The 20,934-nt window shown below is 36.5% G+C and overlaps 1 protein-coding gene across 1 annotated transcript in view; it reads left to right on the top strand.

The window, feature by feature from the left end:
* Positions 1-1,385: 1,385 nt before the first annotated feature.
* Positions 1,386-20,934, top strand: part of LOC127617782 (ribosomal protein S6 kinase alpha-2-like) — a 52,302-nt gene continuing 32,753 nt past the window's right edge. The window contains exons 1-5 of the mRNA XM_052089854.1: positions 1,386-1,507; positions 11,434-11,550; positions 12,516-12,597; positions 18,952-19,032; positions 19,154-19,233. Coding sequence (XP_051945814.1) covers positions 1,409-1,507; positions 11,434-11,550; positions 12,516-12,597; positions 18,952-19,032; positions 19,154-19,233 — 459 coding nt within the window. The 5' untranslated portion in view covers positions 1,386-1,408. The remainder of the gene's footprint in view (positions 1,508-11,433; positions 11,551-12,515; positions 12,598-18,951; positions 19,033-19,153; positions 19,234-20,934) is intronic.

The raw sequence follows: 20,934 nt of genomic DNA, 5'->3' as shown, positions 1-20,934 counted from the left end.
TGTTTTTTGTGTGACGTATTGAGCACTCAAGTTTCATTTTTCCCCAGATTTTGTATTTTGGGCGATGGGGCAGTCATCGATGTAGAGAATAGAGACAAAAAGAGTTGGGTCCTAACCAGTGTCAAGATTGCCAGACAGATAGTTTAAAGGGATGGAGGGTAATTTAGAAGACTGGGGAAATTGGACTTGTTTGTGGGGAATTGGGGTGGATATCTGGCATTTCTGGAGGGCTCTTTGGGAGGGGCAGTGGAGAGAGAGGTGCAGTTGTCAATGTGTGTGTGTAATCATTGTATGACCACTGGGATGTTGTTGGGGGCCATGGTGGGGTTGGGGATTGGGAGGGGTAATGGTGGGGGTTAATTGTTGATTCTGAGTATAAATGTTTAGTTTTTCTATGTTTAATATGTGAATCAATAAAAATGGTTATGTATATTGGTTTTACTCATTCAATGCGTCTTCAAAGACGAGACCCAATCCATTTGTCATTTAATAATTTCTCTGGCATAATGTTGATTCTCACAAAAAAGATATTTGACTTTTCTTTTATAATAACAATAATCCTTTACTTAATAATAACAATAATAATAATATTACTAATAATAATAAAAATACATGTGTTTATGGCACTTACAATGTGAAGATTTTCAGTGCATTATGACTTAAGTTTTGTTCTTCACATAGAGCTATTGTATGGCTTTAGAGGATTTGAAATCTAGCCCACTGAGACTTGTAGACCGATTTTATGGTGTTTTTAGTTTTTATTTTTTTCTTGACATCATCAGTCTCCATTTGCATTCATTGTGTGGAAAAGAGCAGCGTGAACATTCATTAAAATTTCTCCTTTTGTGTTTGTGTCTGGTCTTAAGGTTTAACTGATCTGGATCAAGCAGATGGTTGACAAGTGTCCATAACCTCTCTAAAACCCTCCAAACAAATCCACCTAACCAGCTTGGCCAGACTCGGAGTCCAGCTAACCACCTCAGGCTGGTGTAATCTGGGCTTTTCAGATAGACAGGTTTGTATTGACATGAGGATGAGAAAGTGATGACAGTATTTCCATTTGCGGGTAAACTATCACTTTAAGGAGCTCGATCATTTGGGAGGGTTTCACAGCGCAAGTTCAACAGTGTAGTAGAGTATGACTGAAGGTGGTGCTGAGGACAGCTCCCGTCATCTCTGCCATGCCACAACCGAACTGAGGCCGAGAGGAGAACCTGTCAGCGTCGCCAAACCTTCCTGAACCTGTGTGTTTTGTTCTGTTATGACCTCACCCCCCTCATAACTAAGCATTATGGATTAGTGGAGGGGAGGGGTGGCGGTTGTAAATCCCTGCTGTTGAGCGCTGATCTGGATTTAAGCACTGGGCAGAGACAAATTGTCATTTGAGGATATCAGGTGAACCGGAACGATGGATACGAACATGCGGAAATTTACGGTGAGAAGATGGTTTTCCGTGTACCTGCGCAGAAAGTCGCGGTCCAAATGCTCGAGTTTATGCAAACTAGAGGTAGGTGTCACTTTATTTGTTTCTTATGCTAACCAATAAGTCGCATTTTGGACATAATGGTGTGTTGTGCTTGTGAATAATGGGGTAACGTCAATTTGCGGTCGTTCGGGACTGTCATGGAATTTTAGGAAGTGTGAAATCGGATCAAATCAGATGCGAAATATTTTCACTGCTCAAATGTATTTCAGCTCTTGGTTTCTTCTGTTTTTTTACTGGATTCTTTTGGTTATTCCGTTTTCTTTTGGAAAAATTTCAAAAATCTTGTCAAAAATCCAAAGGAATGTCTTCCTCTGTCTTCCAGTCATAATTTGGTACCAATCCTAAAGGATCCTCATTGAATAAAATACAGTATCGTCCAACTGCAGTTCTGTAATATTTATCAGAACACTTCTGCAGCTGTTACTGGAATGATATTTTGTCTACAGGAAAGATAAATGAGCTATATTCGTTTTAAGATACTGAAAGAGGTTGATTTATTTATTTACTTTTTTTTTTTTTTATCATGTTGGGATCCTAATAATCCGTTAGTAGATACAGTATGTGTCAGAATATATCTAGATGTAATTTTGTGTGTTAGAATCCTAAAATTCCCTTGAGGATTTTTAGGATGGTTTTAGTTGACATTATTATAATTTTTATTAGCCTAATAATATTAAACATATTCTTAATATTATCATTATTATTCATATTAAATAAATTAATATGATTTCAGAAACAGGGTGTTTTATTATTGTTGTTGTTGTTGTTGTCATTAGAGACAGCTGTAGCTGTAAACAGTATGTGCTCATGTTTAGTTTTCAGACAGCTTTGGACTTTGCATCAATTCATTCCTGTGTTGTTTTTGCTGAACTCTCAAATGTCTGCTTGCACTGATAATCAAACGTAACATACTTGTAATACATAGTAATAGTTGCCTCAAAAGCATTGCATTTCTGTGCAGCACCTGCACCCTGCTGCCCTGATGTTCAGTGGATGATGAAATGGACCCAAATTGATTTCTGATGTCTTTAAGAACAGTGTATTTATATTAAAGTGATGTTGGTGTATGTGGGTAGAAATACCATTTTAATAATATGACATGTCTTTGAACTGTATTTTATTCTAAGGTTAAATTATGTATTTGCAGGAAAAGTGTATTTTAGGTGCTGTATCTGTTCACCATTTCGAAACACCGTCACATGATCAATTCTTTTCCAAAGGATTTTTTTTTTCTGTTTTACCTTTTAGAAATGTACACATGGAAAGTACAAATATTTTACTGTATGTATAGTTAAATATACAGGAAGTATAGAAACCATGCATTTTCATTTTATTGCAAAATATTCTGATATATACAAATATACGAGTAGTTTGAGAGTGTGGGAAGACTAACACAGTGCGTTATGAGAGTGGATGGCCGCTGCAGAGCTCTTTTGGTGCACTTTGTCGAAGAGCGTTTCTATTCAAGATCATAGTACAGTTCTTCACCAGTAATTTAAAGATTAAATTGAATTTAGATTGAAAAATATATAAAGTTGAAATAATGTGGACTAATGGCTTTACCGGAGGCATATGCCAACACACTCTCACGGCAAAATCCTCAGTATTTGTACAACTTTTCTAAATTTGGCTAATTCATATGATATTGTGCGACTGCAATCGTTTGAATTCTAAGAATTTCACTACAGCCAATGACGTCGCTGGACATCGTTTCCATCTAATACTCGACAATGACTTGCTCCTGTCACACACAACAGCTTGCTATCATGTTTACACACTCTACTGATTGGTTCAGTTTAGATAAGGGATTTGAGTAACGGCATAATATTAACAAGTGTGTCCTTAACACCTCGTGTGCGGAATTTGTGCTTCCGCATAACATATCTGGGAATTTGCATGTGATGAAGTTGAGTTTATGCGAACAACATTGTGCGAGACCATACGAAATAGCCACCTCATAAATCATGTACGATTTTTCATGAGATCTGGTTGCGTATACCATTGATTAAAAACCTGGAGCTCACAGTAGGTCAGTCTTTAAAGATTTATAATTTATTGTTGAAAAGCAATTTGCCTTTGGAGAAAATAAACAGGATTTTTACTTCCGTAACCAGACTGCTGCAATCTAGGTCTTGTCAGGTTGGCGGGATAATCTCTTTGAAAATTAATTTGTATGAGAAAAACTCATTATTGTGTCTGTAAGGTTTCTGTGCCCACAAGCAGTGTTAAACAGGTATAATGCTGCCAATGTTGACAGAAATGAATTTCTGATTTACAAAGAGGCCTTGTATGATTTGATGGGAAAGATTAAAGCTCTGTGCACCTCTGAACCAGACACAACTCTTTCCCTAGACACAGCTTTTTGAACTGAGAGTACATTGCATGAAGGTTCCACTGCCAGAACAGGGTTGAAATAATGGAAATCTATATGCTGCCTATTTTTATTGATTGACAAAGTACTGCATGTAGTGTACTGTACAACTCAGTGACCATGTTTAATGCACATCGTTTTCCATTTAAGGTTTGTATTCTAGAATGTCAATGTGGCAGGGCGGAGGGCGGGGCCGGGTAATGATCCTACACACCCGGTCCGTATTAGGCTAATCAAGCCTCCCGAGAGGGATAAAGGTCGACTGCAGAGGATCGTGCGGGAGAGAGAGATAGTTAACAGACATGTCCGTCATATGTGTGTGTTTGTCTTTTGTTTAAGTTGTTAATTAAAATATTATTTATATTTTCAAGCCAGTTCTTGCCTCCTCCTTTCCATGGATCCCTTTACACTGGTGCCGGAAACCCGGGAAGGAGGAGGGATACGCCGTAGTAGAGTTATCGCCACTACCGTCCACCCCAACGGAGCAGCCGCGGCCATCTGCCGGGGGACGAAGAGTCCAGTCGCCTGAAAGAGGACGATGGCCGCAGACCCTTATCCCTCTCGGGAGGCTTGATTAGCCTAATACGGGACCGGGTGTGTAGGATCACGACCCGGCGCCGCCCTCCGCCCTGCCACAGTCGTTAATATGAAAAAATACGTATTCATGCCATTGGAAAATTTTCACAAATTCCTGTAGTGCATGTAATCCGCATATTCCGAATAAACAATATAACCCTGTATATTAAGGGTTTTATACATTAAGTCACCTCAAAATGACTGACACCATTGGTCCATTAGAAAGACAGAAATATTTGTTCTCTGTTTATAATTATCTGGCTGCTTCTGGTTATTATGCACAGGTTATAATGAAATCCCACTGTTTGCAAAAGTTATTTTATCACCACTTTAATAAATGCATGTCTTCTTGACTCTTGTCAGCAATTCTGAGCATTATTAGTTTAGATGCTGACTCTCACTGTTTTGATAAGGTTCCATTAACCTTTCCTGCAGATATAGACTGTCTGCAGTCACAGAGCCCTAGGGAACTGACTTTATTTTAACAACAGTGATAGGTATAGTCAGCATACAATGTGGTTTGGAAATTAAATGTCTGGAGTAAATTAGTGCACAGACACAGACCATAAGATTGGTTTTGATCCCATCAGGTTTTGCAGCTGAAAGATAAAACTACTCATTTTGATTGTCAAATTGTTCTGCATTTAATGAATTATAATGTCATTACAAACATCTTAACATGCACAGTTTACATGCAATACATTATATGCAATACAAGTGAGTTCATAATGTTTGATCCAGTTAAATATTAATATCAATACAGATTTATATCCTGCAGGTGGGTTGTAGCTTTCACAGATATTTTCATAAACAGTGGACTGTTATTTATGACCATGCACTAGACGGAGTTTACAGTGAGGCACTTACAATTTAAGTGAATGGGGGCCAATCAGTAAACGTTAAAATACACACTGTTTCAAAAGTATAGCCACAAGACATAAACCAGATGCCTGTTTGCATGATTAATTTAATGTGATCTTACTAACCTTTTCTATGTAACGTTATAGCTAATGTTTGTAACTTTGTTGCTATGATTACTGTACATAAACCCTGTAATCTGCCTAGAACAGAAGTTATCTACAAAAATGTCCATTTAAACAACTCAACAGCTCAAACCATACAAGTTTTAACAGAGTAATCAATGAAAGTGCTTTTATAAAATTACAAGCTTCACATTTCTGCATTTCATTGCACATTTCTCACTATTGCACTCTTTTAAAGCAGCAAGACTTACTGTAATTAATTCAAGAATCTACTGCATGTAGTTCTACGCTCAGTGGCACTTTTAGTTCTCCATTCAAGGTTACATGCTGTTTCATCCATAATTTGATGTATGTTAAGATAATTAACGATGCATCATATGGCAAATAGTTATTAGTTCAGCTAAGAGCTGAACAGAAATCTGAGCTAAGTCCAGTCATTTATTTCAATGAAGGGATCTGACAGGCCTGAATCCATATCTGTGTCCATATCAAGTTATGTAACGCAGCCAGGTTGTCACGTGTCAGATTTGCAAAGATACCATAGATTATATTGTGACATATGTGCCTTTCTTGGTATGGCGGGGTTTTGATGAGCCACGAAGCTGTTATAAAAAGTAGACAAACACACCCGTGAGACTGCACATTCAACATTAAAGGGATAGTTCCCCCCCAAATTTAAATTCTCTCATTATTTACTCACCCTCCCAGATGTGTCTGACTTTCTTTCATCTGCTGAACACAAACAAAAAAGAAAAATAATCTCATCCTTGTTGGTCTATTCATTGCCTATTCAAGTAAATGGTGACCAAAACATTGAAGCTCCAGAAAGTATGTAAAGGCAGCATAAAAATAATCCATACAACTTCAGTGGTTAAATCCATGTCTTCAGAAGTGATATGATATGTGTGGTTGAGAAATAGATCAATAATGAAATAACGTTTTACTATAAATCTCCACTTTCACTTTCACATTCTTCTTCTTTTGCTTTTGATGATTCACATTCTTCATGCATATCACCATCTACTGGGCAGGGAGAAGAATTTATGATCAAATATACTTAAACGTTGATCTGTTTCTCACACCTATCCTATCACTTCTGGAGACATGGATTAAACAACTGGAGGCAAATGGATTACTTTTATGCTGCTTTTATGTTCTTTGTGGAGCTTTAAAGTTCTAGTCACCATTCACTTGCATTGTATGGACCTACAGAGCTGAAATATCCTTCTAAAATCTTGTGCTTTGTTTTCTATGTCATTGAATTTATGATTTTCATCCGGTAGCCTCAGTCACTTTACCTTCATTGTCTGGAGTGAAAGTGACCGAGACTAATACCTCCTTTTGCGTTCCACTGAGAAATAATGGGTTTAGAACAATATGAGAGTGAGTAAATGAGGCTCATGGGATCATATGTAACTGTATGACAAGTAGTAGAGTTCTAACTTGATGTCATGTTCCATTATTTGTGCTGTAGACCAATCCTCCATTCAAACTAAATAAAGTGAGTTCACATCCTTGAGGCAGATTGTACACTCTCACGTACAGACTGCAGCTCAAGTGAAGTGTGTGTTAACACTGGCGCATATGCCGGATGGTGAAGAGCACCTCTGACATTACTACGCTAAAGATCCATCTTTTGATTACAGTATAATCATGCCAGCAAGGCCGCAGTGCTCTGCTATAAAATGTTAATAGATTTTTGACACAATCATTGCAGGAGAGATAAAGAAGTATAATTCTATAAAGTATAGAGGGTTTTATACAGAACCTGAGTAAGGAGGGCTAACTTTGATGTTGGCTTGACAGAGCTTTGCCTGAAAGTAAAAAAGAGGGAAGTAAAAACATGGGTTTAAATATCCTTGAAGTTAGAGGTTGCCTGCTGAATATCTGTGCAGGGTTAGGAGACAGACAGACAGACAGACAGACAGACAGATGGACGGATGACAGACAGACAGATAGATAGATAGATAGATAGATAGATAGATAGACAGACAGACAGACAGACAGACAGACAGAAAGATTTTAAAATGTACTGTAATTTCAAATCAGATGATTACAACACACTCCAAAAAAGTTGGGACAGTCGAGTGTTTAGCACTGTGAAACATCACCATTTCTTCTAATAACACTTATTAAGGGAGTGGTGGTGGCGTAGTGGGTTAAAGCACATAACTGTTAATCAGAAGGTTGCTGGTTCGATTCCCACGTTCTCCACCATTGTGTCCTTGAGCAAGGCACTTAACTCCAGGTTGCTCCAGGGGGGATTGTCCCTGTAATAAGGGCACTTTAAGTCGCTTTGGATAAAAGCGTCTGCCAAATGCATAAATGTAAATGTAAATTAAGCAATTAGGCGCTGAAGACATATGCTTGTTAAGTTTAGAAAGTGGAATTTTCCCCCATTCATCCATTATGCAGGTCTTCAACTGCACAATTGTACGGGGTCTTCATTGTCGTATTGTATGCTTCATAACATTCTTAATTGGAGACAGGTCAGGACTGCAGGTAGGCCAATCTAGCACCACATTCTCTGCTTACACAGCCATGCACTTGTAATCCGGACAGTATGTGGTTTGAAGATGTCCTGCTGTTAAATGCAGGGACATCCCTGGAAAAGACGGTGCTGGATTTCAGAATTTGTTGCTCAAAGATTTGTAAATATCTGTCTGCATTAATGATGCCCTCACAGATGTGCGAGTTACCCATGCCATGGGCACTGACACACCACCTGATGCTAATAACAGCTTGGATGGTCCTTTTCCTCTTTGGCCTGGAGAACACGACAGCTGTGTTTTTCAAAAACTATTTGAAATGTGGATTCATCAAACACAAAATACAGTTCCACTGTTCTACTTTCCATCTTAGATGAGACCGAGCCAAGAGAAGTCGGCAGCGCAGTGTTGATGTATGGCTTCTCCTTTGCATAGTAAAGTCTTTATTAGCATCTGTGTATGCAGCGGCGAGTGGTGTTGACTAACAAAGGTTACTTAAGTAATAACAAGCCCATGTTCATGATATTAGTTATAGATGAATGATGTTTTTAAGATAGTGATGTCTGAGGTATCAGAGATCACGCACATTCAGAAGGAGTTTTCATCTTGCCCTTTACACACAGAGATTTGACCAGATTCCTTGAATGTTTTAACTATATATTTAACATCATTGAATATACCTGAATATATTAGGTTACACCAACAATACTAGTTTTATGGGTTTGATAAGGTTAACACCTCCTAAAGGTAACAATTGTATGTTTTGCAGTGCAGGTGATTGAAACCAACATACAAAACCTTTGTAAGTGTTATTATAGTTAACGAAAACAAAAACTAACTAAAATGATTTTCGTTAACTAAAATAAAAATTAAAACTGAAATTAGTTAAAAAATGAAACTACACTAAAATACTTTTTCATAACTCCAACAAAAATAAATTAAAAATGATCTCAAATTAATTTGAGTTTTTGTTATACTATGGTGGATATGGGCAAAGTGGGACACTTTTGGAAATGTTACTATTCTTGAGACTTTGAATTATGATCTAACCTAACATTATACCTTTAAAAAAAAAAAAGGATGTCTTCGACCTTTGTCAAAAGCAAAAATTAAGAAATATTCAATACTAGGATGTAGAACTTTTGAAGACCCTCTTTTGACCAAATCCCAGATTGTTTTAACCAGTACTGGTAAAGTGGGACAGAGGAAAAAAATATTCTCTAGAAAATGTCTACATCTAATTGGAATGCATTTTTATATTTCCACATACATTTTAATATCACAACATTAAGCTAACTTTTACTTTTTTAACTTTGACATGTTTTTAGAAGAATATTTCAGCTCTGTAGGTCCATACAATGTAAGTCAACAGGGTTCAAATCTCTGACCCTCCAAAAAAGCACGTAAAGACAGCACACAAGTTATTCATAAGTGATTTAATCAATGTCTTCTGAAGTGATCTGATCTGTTTTGGGTGAAAACGGACCAAAATGTTACTCCTTTTTCACTGCACACCTTGCAATTGCATTCTACAGGACCGATCATTATTGCATTATTGCATTAAATCAAGCTTGAAATCATGATTGCCAAGGAGACAGCTGATATCAAGTTGTTAAATATTCATCTGTTTCTTACCCACACCTATCGTATCGCTTCTGACGACATGGATTTAAAAACTGGAGTTACTTTTATGCTGCTTTTATATGCTTTTTGGAGCTTTCAAGTTTTGACCCCTATGTTGACTTGCATTGTATGGACCAACAGAGCTGAAAAATTCTCCTAAAAAATCTTTATTTGTGTTCTGCTGAAGATAGAAAGTCATACACATCTGGGATGGCTTGAGGGTGAGGAAATGATGAGAGGATTTTCATTTTTGGGTGAACTATCTCTTTGAATGTTTACTCCCCAAAGATTAGTTTAGTAATGATTTTTAATCAAAGGGCTGAGTTTGAACAGTGAATATCCTCAGTGTACTCATCATCACATCACGCAAGTGATAATGCTGATGCGCATTTATTTATTCTGTTGCGTGACTTAAGCTGGTTTAAGAGGCCTCTGAGCTGTGTGTCAGACCAGTGCAGACTGCATCATTCATCTGCGCTCAGGATTTCACAACACAGGCACATTTATGCAGTGTGGCAACAAGCGCTGTCCAGACCATCCCCTCTGCAGGGATTCAACCTTTTTTTGTATTTTGTAAGTTGCTTTGTAAGAAAGCACCTACTAAATCAATATGCAGTACAGTATGCCAATGTATTGCACTCATAATCATACTTTGAACCCTACTCCTTGATCTGTTTGCTATTATTAACAACCGGGTCTGATTGGGCCAGTGCTCAGGGGCCTCTAAACCCAAAGAGCCCCAAACAGTAAATTGGAATGGTGGCTCAGTGGTTTGCACTGTCACCTTACAGCAAGAAGGTCCTGGGTTTGAGTCCCGGCACAACTAGGGCCTTTCTGTGTGGAGTTTGCATGTTCTCCCTTTGTTTCCGTGGGTTTCCTCCAGGTGCTCCGGTTTCCCCGACAAGTCCCAAATTTAAGGTCAGACTATTAGTCTGATCATAGCTTGCAAATGCTACTAAATGTGGCAATGGCATTATGTCATTATACAATACATAATAACTGAATTATTTGCAATCAAAGAGAGTTCTGCATTGCAGATTTTTATACTGAGTGTCTATTGTTAATGTGAATTTGTGAATTGTTAACTAGACACATACAGATATCAACACTCAGCATATAAAACTCAACGATTGTGACAATTAACAATTCGATAAAATGTAAAACCTAAACCTTTAAAAACAAGTAACTAAATCTGCAACAAAACAAACATCAAAAAAATGCATGTAATTTCTTCATGTCGCAGTGCATGCTGGGAGCTGAAGCAACGACATAGTACTGTAGAACAGTACTATAATTACTTTGAAAAACAGTAGCTGTCAGTATTTGATGAATACAGTAAAAAGCTGCATTTGAGCTTTACATGAAGTGTGCTGTATATTTGCAGTAAATTGCTGGTGAAATTGCTGCCAGTGATTAACTGTAAATCTAAGAGTAAATTTTGTACATTGTACTTGAAAAACCTACCCGAACCTGGTCCAAAACCTGTAGGTTTGTTGTGTACTGTCAGACTCAGTTCGGGTTGAAGACCTCTAAACATGTGCAGAATCACCGAATAGTGATTTTGGTATTTGAATACCATGCTAATCCCTATTAATAACGTATCATTTTGGATCAGTTCATAATGAAAAAGTACATATAACTGGTCGTGTAAGACATTGCTCCAAACTTTTCTTCCATCAATTTAAAAAATGCAACAAAATCTGGCAAGCGAATTCAAGTGAGCGTAGTCACGTGACACGTCATGGGGGGCCCATTGGGCCTCTCAGTTCTTAATCCATCCTTGACTATTACTCATAATGCCAGCTGATATCATTCCTCAAAATATACTTAAATACACAACATTATGGTAAAAGCATTTGTTTATTTTCCTCTAAGTTGAGCATGTGCCATCTGTTGCCTTTTCAGGATGACAGTATCTTAAAGGAGTTTGATATCAGCCATCATGTGAAAGAAGGCTTTGAGAAAGCAGATCCAACACAGTTTCAGCTGCTCAAGGTGTTGGGACAGGGCTCGTATGGAAAGGTAAGCTTCAAACTGGGGTTGTCACGATACATGAAAATGTAACTGAAATTTCTTGATTCTCAAAACCAATTTTGATGCCACTGTATAAATTATATCTGTGTTAATTTAGTAAACATTTTTTCAAATTCTCAAGAAATTATTCAAGACAAAACCAACTTAATCTCATAGAAATAAAATGACTTTGTAACTACATTTTTTGCAATGTAACTTTTATATGCCTCATTTTAACACTTCGACCCGTTCCGAAGGGTATTCGAACCTGTGTCTCCGGTGTGGGAGGTGGGTGCACTAACAATGTGGCTTAATGCTACAGCCTCTAGCATCAGTCACTAGTGTGCCACTTGAGGCCAGGGGAGTGAGGTTAACACACACTGCACAGCACGTACCAGCTGGCTACCACTACACTCACCCCCCTAAACCTCACTACCATCCGGGTCACGGCACCACTGTAACCGGTCCTGCTCAAACCGCCCCAAACGGGATTCAAACTGGCGTCTCTAGTGTGGGAAGCAGGCATGCTAAAAACTAGGATAAAGGCTACAGCCTATAGCGTCAGTTGTAATCACTGGCATTATAAAGCTATTCACACAGTCTACTTTAATGAAGAAACTACATTTACCGGAGCTACCTAAAGACATTCAATGTCAGGCACAGGTACACGATCGATCGCTTTGCTTATGCACTGTTTGTGTGTGCGGTGTGAAACTGCCCTTACACTTATCCTCTGGATGTTACTGTAATGCAGAATCACGTATAACATAACTAAGATTAGATGTGACAGGCGATGTACATTCATCGTAATTCAGTAATTCTGTCGATCACAATGCAGAAGTAAAATGGGTTGCAAATGCCGTTTTATGTTGAATTTGAATTTTAGCTTTAGTATGACTTAGGATTTTGACAGCCACATCTAAAATGAGTGAAATTTGTATTTATTTATTTATTTTTGACTTTTCAATTTACAGGTCTTCTTGGTGAGAAAAATCAAAGGCTCCGACACAGGACAACTCTATGCCATGAAGGTCTTAAAAAAGGCAACACTTAAAGGTAAAATAGCCCTCAGATTACAGTGGCGGTCCATCAGAGGAGGCAAGAAAGTCTGAGCCTCCTCAAAAATTCTAAATGAAAGTAACAACAATTTAATTAACAGTTTTAATTAACAGTTGTTAAATGAATTAACAGTATCTATTAATCTGCATAACTCAGATGCATACAACGGAAAACAAATGACCACGTTAATGCATTTAATTAATTTAAAATGTTTAACACATTATTTTTCTTAAACACGATTAATGCATTTACCAATTTTCACATTAGATTCTAACATTTTATTTTGCTCTGTGTTAATTCTGAGCACAAGTTGTAATAAGGCAGAACCTTTGCAATGTGTCCGGGGTCAATTAGACTGACACACACACAACACACAACATCTATTCAGATTTTTTACAAAACAAGCTGAGATGGGACTTGTGAGAAGCCACGTTCACACGATCCGCTGCAGCGAAGCATCAACATTTCCCTGGCGTTCCGTTCCAGACAGTGGATGAAGTATCATTACATGGGCAGTGCCAGCGTTAAAAGCAAAACTTGACGTTCTCTGCAAGCGCTTTTCATATGGAGTTCAATGCAGTATGAATCATGTAAATGCAGCTTCACGATTGCTGTAGCAAAGTGGATAGCCACGATTAATATTGTGGAGGATGAGAAATGAATGGAAAATGTGATTGTCTTCAGAATTTGGATGTACGCACCGTTAAATGATAGAAAATGTATGTTGTATTAATAATTTTCATGTAATGGCGCACAAATCATTGCTAGTATTAACAGTAATTGTATCGGCACACATTTCTCTTCTACAGGTCAATTTCAATTTCAATTTTGAAAGTTTTTATTAATCTATTTAAACAAGGAAAAATTCAACCAAAAATATTTCTAAAATAGAAATTACACTTCAGACAAAACAAAAATAAAATCAAAATAACAAAAGTGGTCAAAAATCATAGCCTACCATTTCCAAAAATGTGATTCTCTCCAACTTCTTCCAATGGCCCATTTTGCAGTGACTTAAATAAGGTAGTGCATTTGTGTATGCATGTGTGTGCACGTGTATGTATGTTTGTGAGCGTGTGTAAATGCGGGTGAGCACTAAAAAAACTGTTTGTTTTTTCCGATTTTTTTTCTCTCATGCACCATAGCTGAGACAAGTCTATAAAAACTCATTTTTTTCCATCCGAAAAAGGCAATATGAAATTTGCCTCTTTTTGAATATACAGTATAACCAATCATCAGAAGTAACTTGTCAAGCCAATCAGCTTTCAGTATCATATTAGCGTGTCATCAATCATTGTGATTAATGCAACACGACAGGTGAAAAAGGCTTTTGAATTTAGCCATTATAATGAAATCCAAATTATTGAAGGATCTCAAAACTGAACTGAACAGCAGGATCATATATAAATTTAAAGGAACATTTCACACAAAAATGAAATTTCTCTCATCACTTACTCACTCTCTTGCCATCCCAGATGTGTATGACTTTCTTTCTTCTGCAGAACACAATCAAAGATTTTTAGAAGTATTTTTCTGCTCCATAGGTCCATACAATATAAGTGAATGGGTGCCAAAATTTTGAAGCTCCAAAATCCACATTAGGGCAAAATAAAAGTAGGCCTACTCCAGTTGACTCCAGTGGTTAAATCCGTATGTTCTGAAGCAATTTGATAGGTGTGGGTGATTTAAGTCCTTTTTTACAATAAATTCTCCTCCCTGCTCAGTCACTCTCCACTTTACTTTCACTTTCTCATTCTCCTCCTCCTGTTTATGGTGATTCACATCCTTCTTTCATATTGCCCTCTAATGGGCAGGGAGGAGAATTTATGACAAAAAAGGCCTGAACTATCCCTTTAACTCTTTGAAGGAACGGACAATAGAGTTGATGTACGCATAAGTGAGCAGCAGATGATTGAAACCCTCCAATCATTTACTAAATGTGTTATTGATCATCTGTAGATTAACAAGTGTTTGGTTGGTGATCGGAAAATGATAATGCATCATTAATTTTTAAGATAAGCAGTGAGAGATCATTTTTGAAGTGCTGTCTGGCTGATTGTTTTTCTGTATCATCAAATTGTTTAACATAGGGGAAAAGTCCCACTCAGATCCCCAAAAATATCTCTGAGTGACTATTCTAGAGCACACTTCAAATCATAGCGACTTCCCTGGAACAGAGAAAATGAATTGAACTCAAGGCTTACCACAAGAAGTCTTAAGTAGCTAACTGTCTTTCTTTATCACACATTTGTTGTGATTCATCCCTTCGTTTTACACAATAAACTCAAATCTGAGTAGGAATGCAGTTGTTGTAGTGATTCATAATGTTCAATTATGAGTGGTAGTCTCACAACCTGTTCGCAACCCACATAACCTATTCACTGGTGTAACCATGGTTACATCCCAAAGTCTTCGCTCTCGGCGGTTGATGTTAGCAAGTTCTTTATGTACTTGTGAATGAAAATAACACTTTAGGTGACTGGCACCTCACAGTCAGACCACAGCAATGCAGCAGCTGTTACAAAATATGTCCAACTCTAAGTGTCCAGTGACAAATGAAGCATCTGGCACCCTGATTTTTGTTTTCATACTGAACATGTCAATGATTAGTAGTCCATAAGGAGTCCTGCAGGCCTGATTTTAATGTATACCTCTTATTACAATATAAATTGCTTTTCTTACAATGTCATACAATGTTGTCACTTTGTTGATTAAAGCATCTTTGCAGCACATTAGGTTGGTTTAGACCAGCGGTTCTTGACCCAACAGTGGATCGCAGGTGTGTTCTGATAGTGTTGCAGATGGGAGGAAAAAACAATGCTAAATGCAATTAATAACATGCAACTAAACATATAATCCTGCATAGTTAGGATAGCAAAATAAATAGGCTTATCAACTTTTAAAAGGCAGGAGAAAACATGCCCCATATCTATTGTTGTAGATGTTAAAGGCTATACATCCAATAAAAAGGCATTATTCTGGAGCAAATTCATCGCTAACCTGTTAGGATCTTGCAATATAAGGTAGACTCCATCATGTACAGCAGGGATGGGCAACTTTGAAGGGGCATTATTTCTCCATTCTACCAAGGAGCCGGATTACAAATCCACGCTCTAACAATGTTCACCTCTTTAAACAATTTCCTCATTATTGTGGGTAATCCATGCACAACTAATTCAATGTCCTGATGCCTTTTACCCTTGTATTTTATTTACCCTTTACATCTGTGAGGAGAGCAGATCTGGTGTATGTATCTCTCATACTGTACGTCTCTTTGATCACTTTGTGTATTTGCGAATCAAATTAAAATCTTTAATGACAGATTTCAAATCCAGGCAAACAAAAGACATGAGTTCCACCTGCGTACATTAACATTAGTGTGCACTATGTCAGACGGGCCATATTCAGTCATACAGAGGGCCGTATATGGCCCGCGGGCCACCAGGTCCCATCTCTGATGTACAGGTAGCTTGACATTTCATCATTTGTGAAAACAAATGAAATTAGGCGTAAAATAAATATTAATGATTGTTTGTTTTTAAGAGACATTTTTGGGCAATACTTCACATTTATGTTCCTTTTGTTAACCCTCTATTGCACTGTGTGGCCTCAAGGTAACAAACCCAGTTTCTTCACTTTGCAAGCACATGATGAACATATAAGATGGCCAAAATACTTCCTGGTTGTCACTTTTGTCCCTTTTTTTTTTATGGTGCACTGTGGTTACACTTTTGTGCTCTGGAGAACTGCAGAGTTGTTGTTTTTTATACGTATACCCAAAAAATATAATTCAAATTTGTTAGTGAGTAAACGTTTTTTTAAACCATTGAAAGTCATATTTTCTCATTTTCTCTTCTTGTTATAAAGAATTGCTTACATTTATTTATTTTTTATTTTTTATTTTTTTTACAGTGAAGTGGATATATTTTTTATATTATCCATCATCTAATGATTTGGTTGACAATTAAGTTAAATTTAGGTACAAAGCTACCTAAGTGACAAATTTATTTGACTGTTTCCTATAGCAGATGGTTTAAAGCCAATTACAGTGCAGAATGTATATAATGTATATATATATATATATATATATATATATATATATTAGGGCTGTCAATTGATTACAATTTGTAATCAAATTAATTACATGATGTCCCGATTAATTAATCGCGATTAATCACATTTAATCGCATATACAAATATTTACTGAGAAAGCCCCTCATATAACAATAATTCAATATATAATGATGAAATAATTATACATAGTTATCTTTAAATATAAAAACAATTATATATATTTATCAGATATATTAAAATGCATTACATTCTTGTGGCAGAAGAGTTAATCATTGATAAGAAAATACAAAAAGCGGCTGTAGAATACAATGTATTGTTTTCTATCATATTATTGATCATAAGTCAATCATTGGCATATAGTTCACAGCAATCCATTTCACAAGTGAAATTGTCAATCAGTTTGAGATTTATTATGAGGGCTTGTTTAAGGACACCTGCGTCAGACATGCTTGTGTAGTGTCTCAGGTGTGTTGCGCCATAAACATAAAATGTTTAGGTCTCTGTGTCAAGTTAAATATATTTTAATACTAAGAACACATCTTGAGATCCCTTAGTTCGAATTTGCGCTCCATCAAATGTTTTGAATGCAAGAACATGACTCATGTTTGGGTTGTGTGTCTGCCGGATGGTTGTTTTCTTCACTGTGTAAACTGTGCGTTGCTCATACAGCTGAAATATCAATTACTGCCCTCTGGAGTAAACAGGTGGTACTACAAGCTTACATTTCTCAGGAAGCTTTCTTATTACAATCCAGGGGCATTGTGATTAATTGTGTTTTTTAACACGTTATTTTTAATAAAATCAATCGCACTGAATTAAATCGACAGCCCTAATATATATATATACAGGGTTGGGAGGGTTACTTTTGAAATGTATTCCACTACAGATTTCAGAATACATGCTGTAAAATGGAATTTGTAATGTATTTTGTTAGATTACTCAAGATCAGTAATGTATTCTAAATACTTTGGATTACTTCTTCAGCACAATAAAAACTCTGTCAGTACAGTAAGACATAATACATGTTAAAAATACATTCTCTGAAAAACCTAAATATCTTATGCAGTGTTGTTTCTAAATTAAGATTAATCAAATTGATCTTGTTTTAAGGATTTTTCGATATTTTCACAGGAAAACAATAAAAACAATACGATTTTTGCACTAATATCAAAGGTCTTACTAGAAAAAAAAAAAATTATGATCCAACGTGAATTTTCTTGATAAAAAACATGATTGTGCCTGGTAACATGTGCATGTAGAATGGCTAGAAATAGCATTTTAGCTTAGCATAAAGCTGACAGTTTACACAAGGTTTATTTCTATTTCTTCTGCTTCAAACTTACTTCTCTGTCTGCTCGTATGAATGTAACACATCATAAGAAAGTGTTTCATCACGGTTCAAATGCACTTTGGATCACATCATTTATATGTATAAATGTTTTCCATCTGAAAGGACTAAATATTAAATGAAACAAATGACAATAAAATGCAAAGTAATCTCTTCAGTAATCAAAATACTTTTTGAATGTAACTGTATTCTAAATACCAATGATATGAATTGTAACTGTAGTGGAATACAGTTACTTATATTTAGCATTTTAAATATGTAATCCAGTTACATGTATTCTGTTACTCCCCAACCCTGTGTATATATATATGGCAGTGACCAATTCTAAAATATTTTGACATCCACAAAAGATATTTTAACTCAATTTCACTTCAAATATTTAAATAAATAAAAACCTGTCTTTAATTAATTTATTTTCATTGTTGCAAAATGTTGCCTCCAAGCAACATACCTAAAATTCTTATATTAAATGATTATTTTTCTAACTTTGTTTTGATTTTAGCAATAAGGTCCATTTTACATAAGAAAGTAATTTTTTTTAAAGATTCTTTAAAAAATGATTTCATAATTCTATAGAGGTGGTTATATAAATCTATAAGGGGTTTATAAAGGGGTTAAAAAATCTTTGGGACTTTCATACAATTCTCACACTCTAAGCATTTTTAACTTGTTATTAATACTTAATAAATACACTTATTAACATTATATCTTTATTAATACAAATAAAAAAGAGGAAGGATTATGTCATTTTGCTACAGTCTGCTTTGTGTTTATATTCAGTTATCTAGTTACATAAAGTCCTCTGCAAAAACAATGAAACAGTGAAACTGGTTGAGAACCACTAGTTTAGACTAACCTTTGCATGTTTCATTTATGTTCTGTCTCTGTCTCTTTCTTTTTTCCTTTTCCCTTTTTTTTGTCTAATGAAGTGCGGGACCGAGTGAGGTCCAAAATGGAGCGAGACATTCTCGCAGAAGTCAATCATCCTTTCATTGTCAAACTCCACTATGGTGAGTTGTTCTCTCAGGAGGAGATTGTAACTCAATAGAACATTTATGTTTGTCTTAAGTCCAATCTTGAAACTTTGGGAAAAAATTGTTTAAATGTGACCTTTGTTGCTTTTTCCCACAGCCTTTCAGACAGAAGGAAAGCTGTACCTTATTCTGGATTTTCTCAGAGGGGGGGATCTTTTCACGCGCCTCTCTAAAGAGGTCAGTTTTTCTCATACAGTTTAAGTCAGCGAAATAATTCCACTTAAAGTGTCAAAAATGCTATTTGCGTTCTGTAAATGTGTGCTCAAGGGATTGTTCACCCAAAAATGAAAATTCTGTCAGGTCGTTCCAATCCCATTTGACGTTCTATCTTGAACAGATCATAAAGCACTGTGAATGAATCATTCTGACCAATTCATTGAAAAGATCTGACTTAAAGAACAACCTGTTCTCGAATCAGTCACACTAGCCAACTTTGATGATACATTTATGGTGTTTTTGCATCTTTTTTTTCATCTTTTGAGTATCCATATGGGTTCTGAACAACCTGAGGGTAAGTAAATGATGACAGAATTTGCATATTTTCAATCCTTTCATGGGGTCAAACCATACTGTTGTGTCCTTTCATTATACAAATCCAGTCTAAGCTCACTATAAGTTCTTATAACATATTTATACCTTTGATCAGTTTAACAATTGTCAGTGCTTCCACCTGCAATAACAGAGGCACAGCAAGCTGTAATGGACATGTTGTTTCGGTCCAGATGTTTGGTAATTAGAGGCCAGTCGACAGCTCTTCATAGATGGATAGATCCTGTTTGGTGTAATAGGTCCCAGTTAGCATTTACTGTAATTCTCCTTAATAGAATCTTTGAATTACTTAATAATGTCACTTATCTTTTATATCTGCCTGGTTCAGTCAAAGCCTCCCTTAAGGATTTGTGCCTCTTCTCGCATGAGGGACAAATCACATTTTTGATCCTTTAACAGCAACACTCCAGCGAGCCCTCACTTTCCGAGCTGTGAATCACGCATTTTACTGCAGTCGAGGCCATCGGTGGAAAATTATAGTGTCATTGTGAGGAAGTACAATACTGTCTAGGTGCCGGAATGGATGAAGGCAGAAATTATTGTTTTACAGTGTGTTGGTCATTTAGTGGCACACTTTGTGTCTGGATATTTTGTAGAGTTTTGTAATAGATACCTCTGCATGCTTTGGCTATCAAACCCATTGGAAACCAGACATTCTTCACTTTAGCTGACAAGTGTATACTGTATTTACAAATGGTTGAATCTCACGAAAACATGTAAATGTCAACAGAAAAATAATTAAAACGTATATCTTTCTTAAAGCAAATAAAGCCTATTGTAAGGCTGTTACATTTGGGTTTTTTTCTTGCATTGGGACATTCATTTCATGAAGTTAAATACATTTTCCCCCAAATGCTATAATGTGTCCATATACAGTATATATATATATATTGGATCAATGCATCAATCAAATCACCAACGATACCATGTCATCGATTCAAAGTGCAAACTTCAATATATATATATTTTTTGAGATGCACCTTTATTTTGAAATTCTCATGCCTGCCACGTCCATACACATTTCCATCATGCGATGCAGCAACCTTATGATTTTCATCTCGCTTCATAAGCGCTAAATATGCTTCTTATGTGGGACACGGATGCGCATCAACTGGGCTGTGAGCCCCGGTGACAGGATAGCACAGTGTGGATCACATGTGCGATTAAATGCGCGATTAAATCGATATTGTAGCGCATGCGAAACATTTGAATTCTACATGAGTATTTTCTATTTTAAAGGGCTGTGAAACAATTCAACCACATCAAACAGCTAAACAGCAGTGATTTTCTGATCAGCACTGACGAGGGAAAGAGAAAACACCTGTGCTG

Source organism: Xyrauchen texanus, chromosome 24 (assembly GCF_025860055.1).
Source record: "Xyrauchen texanus isolate HMW12.3.18 chromosome 24, RBS_HiC_50CHRs, whole genome shotgun sequence".
Lineage (NCBI taxonomy): Eukaryota > Metazoa > Chordata > Actinopteri > Cypriniformes > Catostomidae > Xyrauchen > Xyrauchen texanus.
The sequence above is the reverse complement of the archived record's forward strand: the minus strand, read 5'-3'. Positions and strand labels throughout refer to the sequence as shown.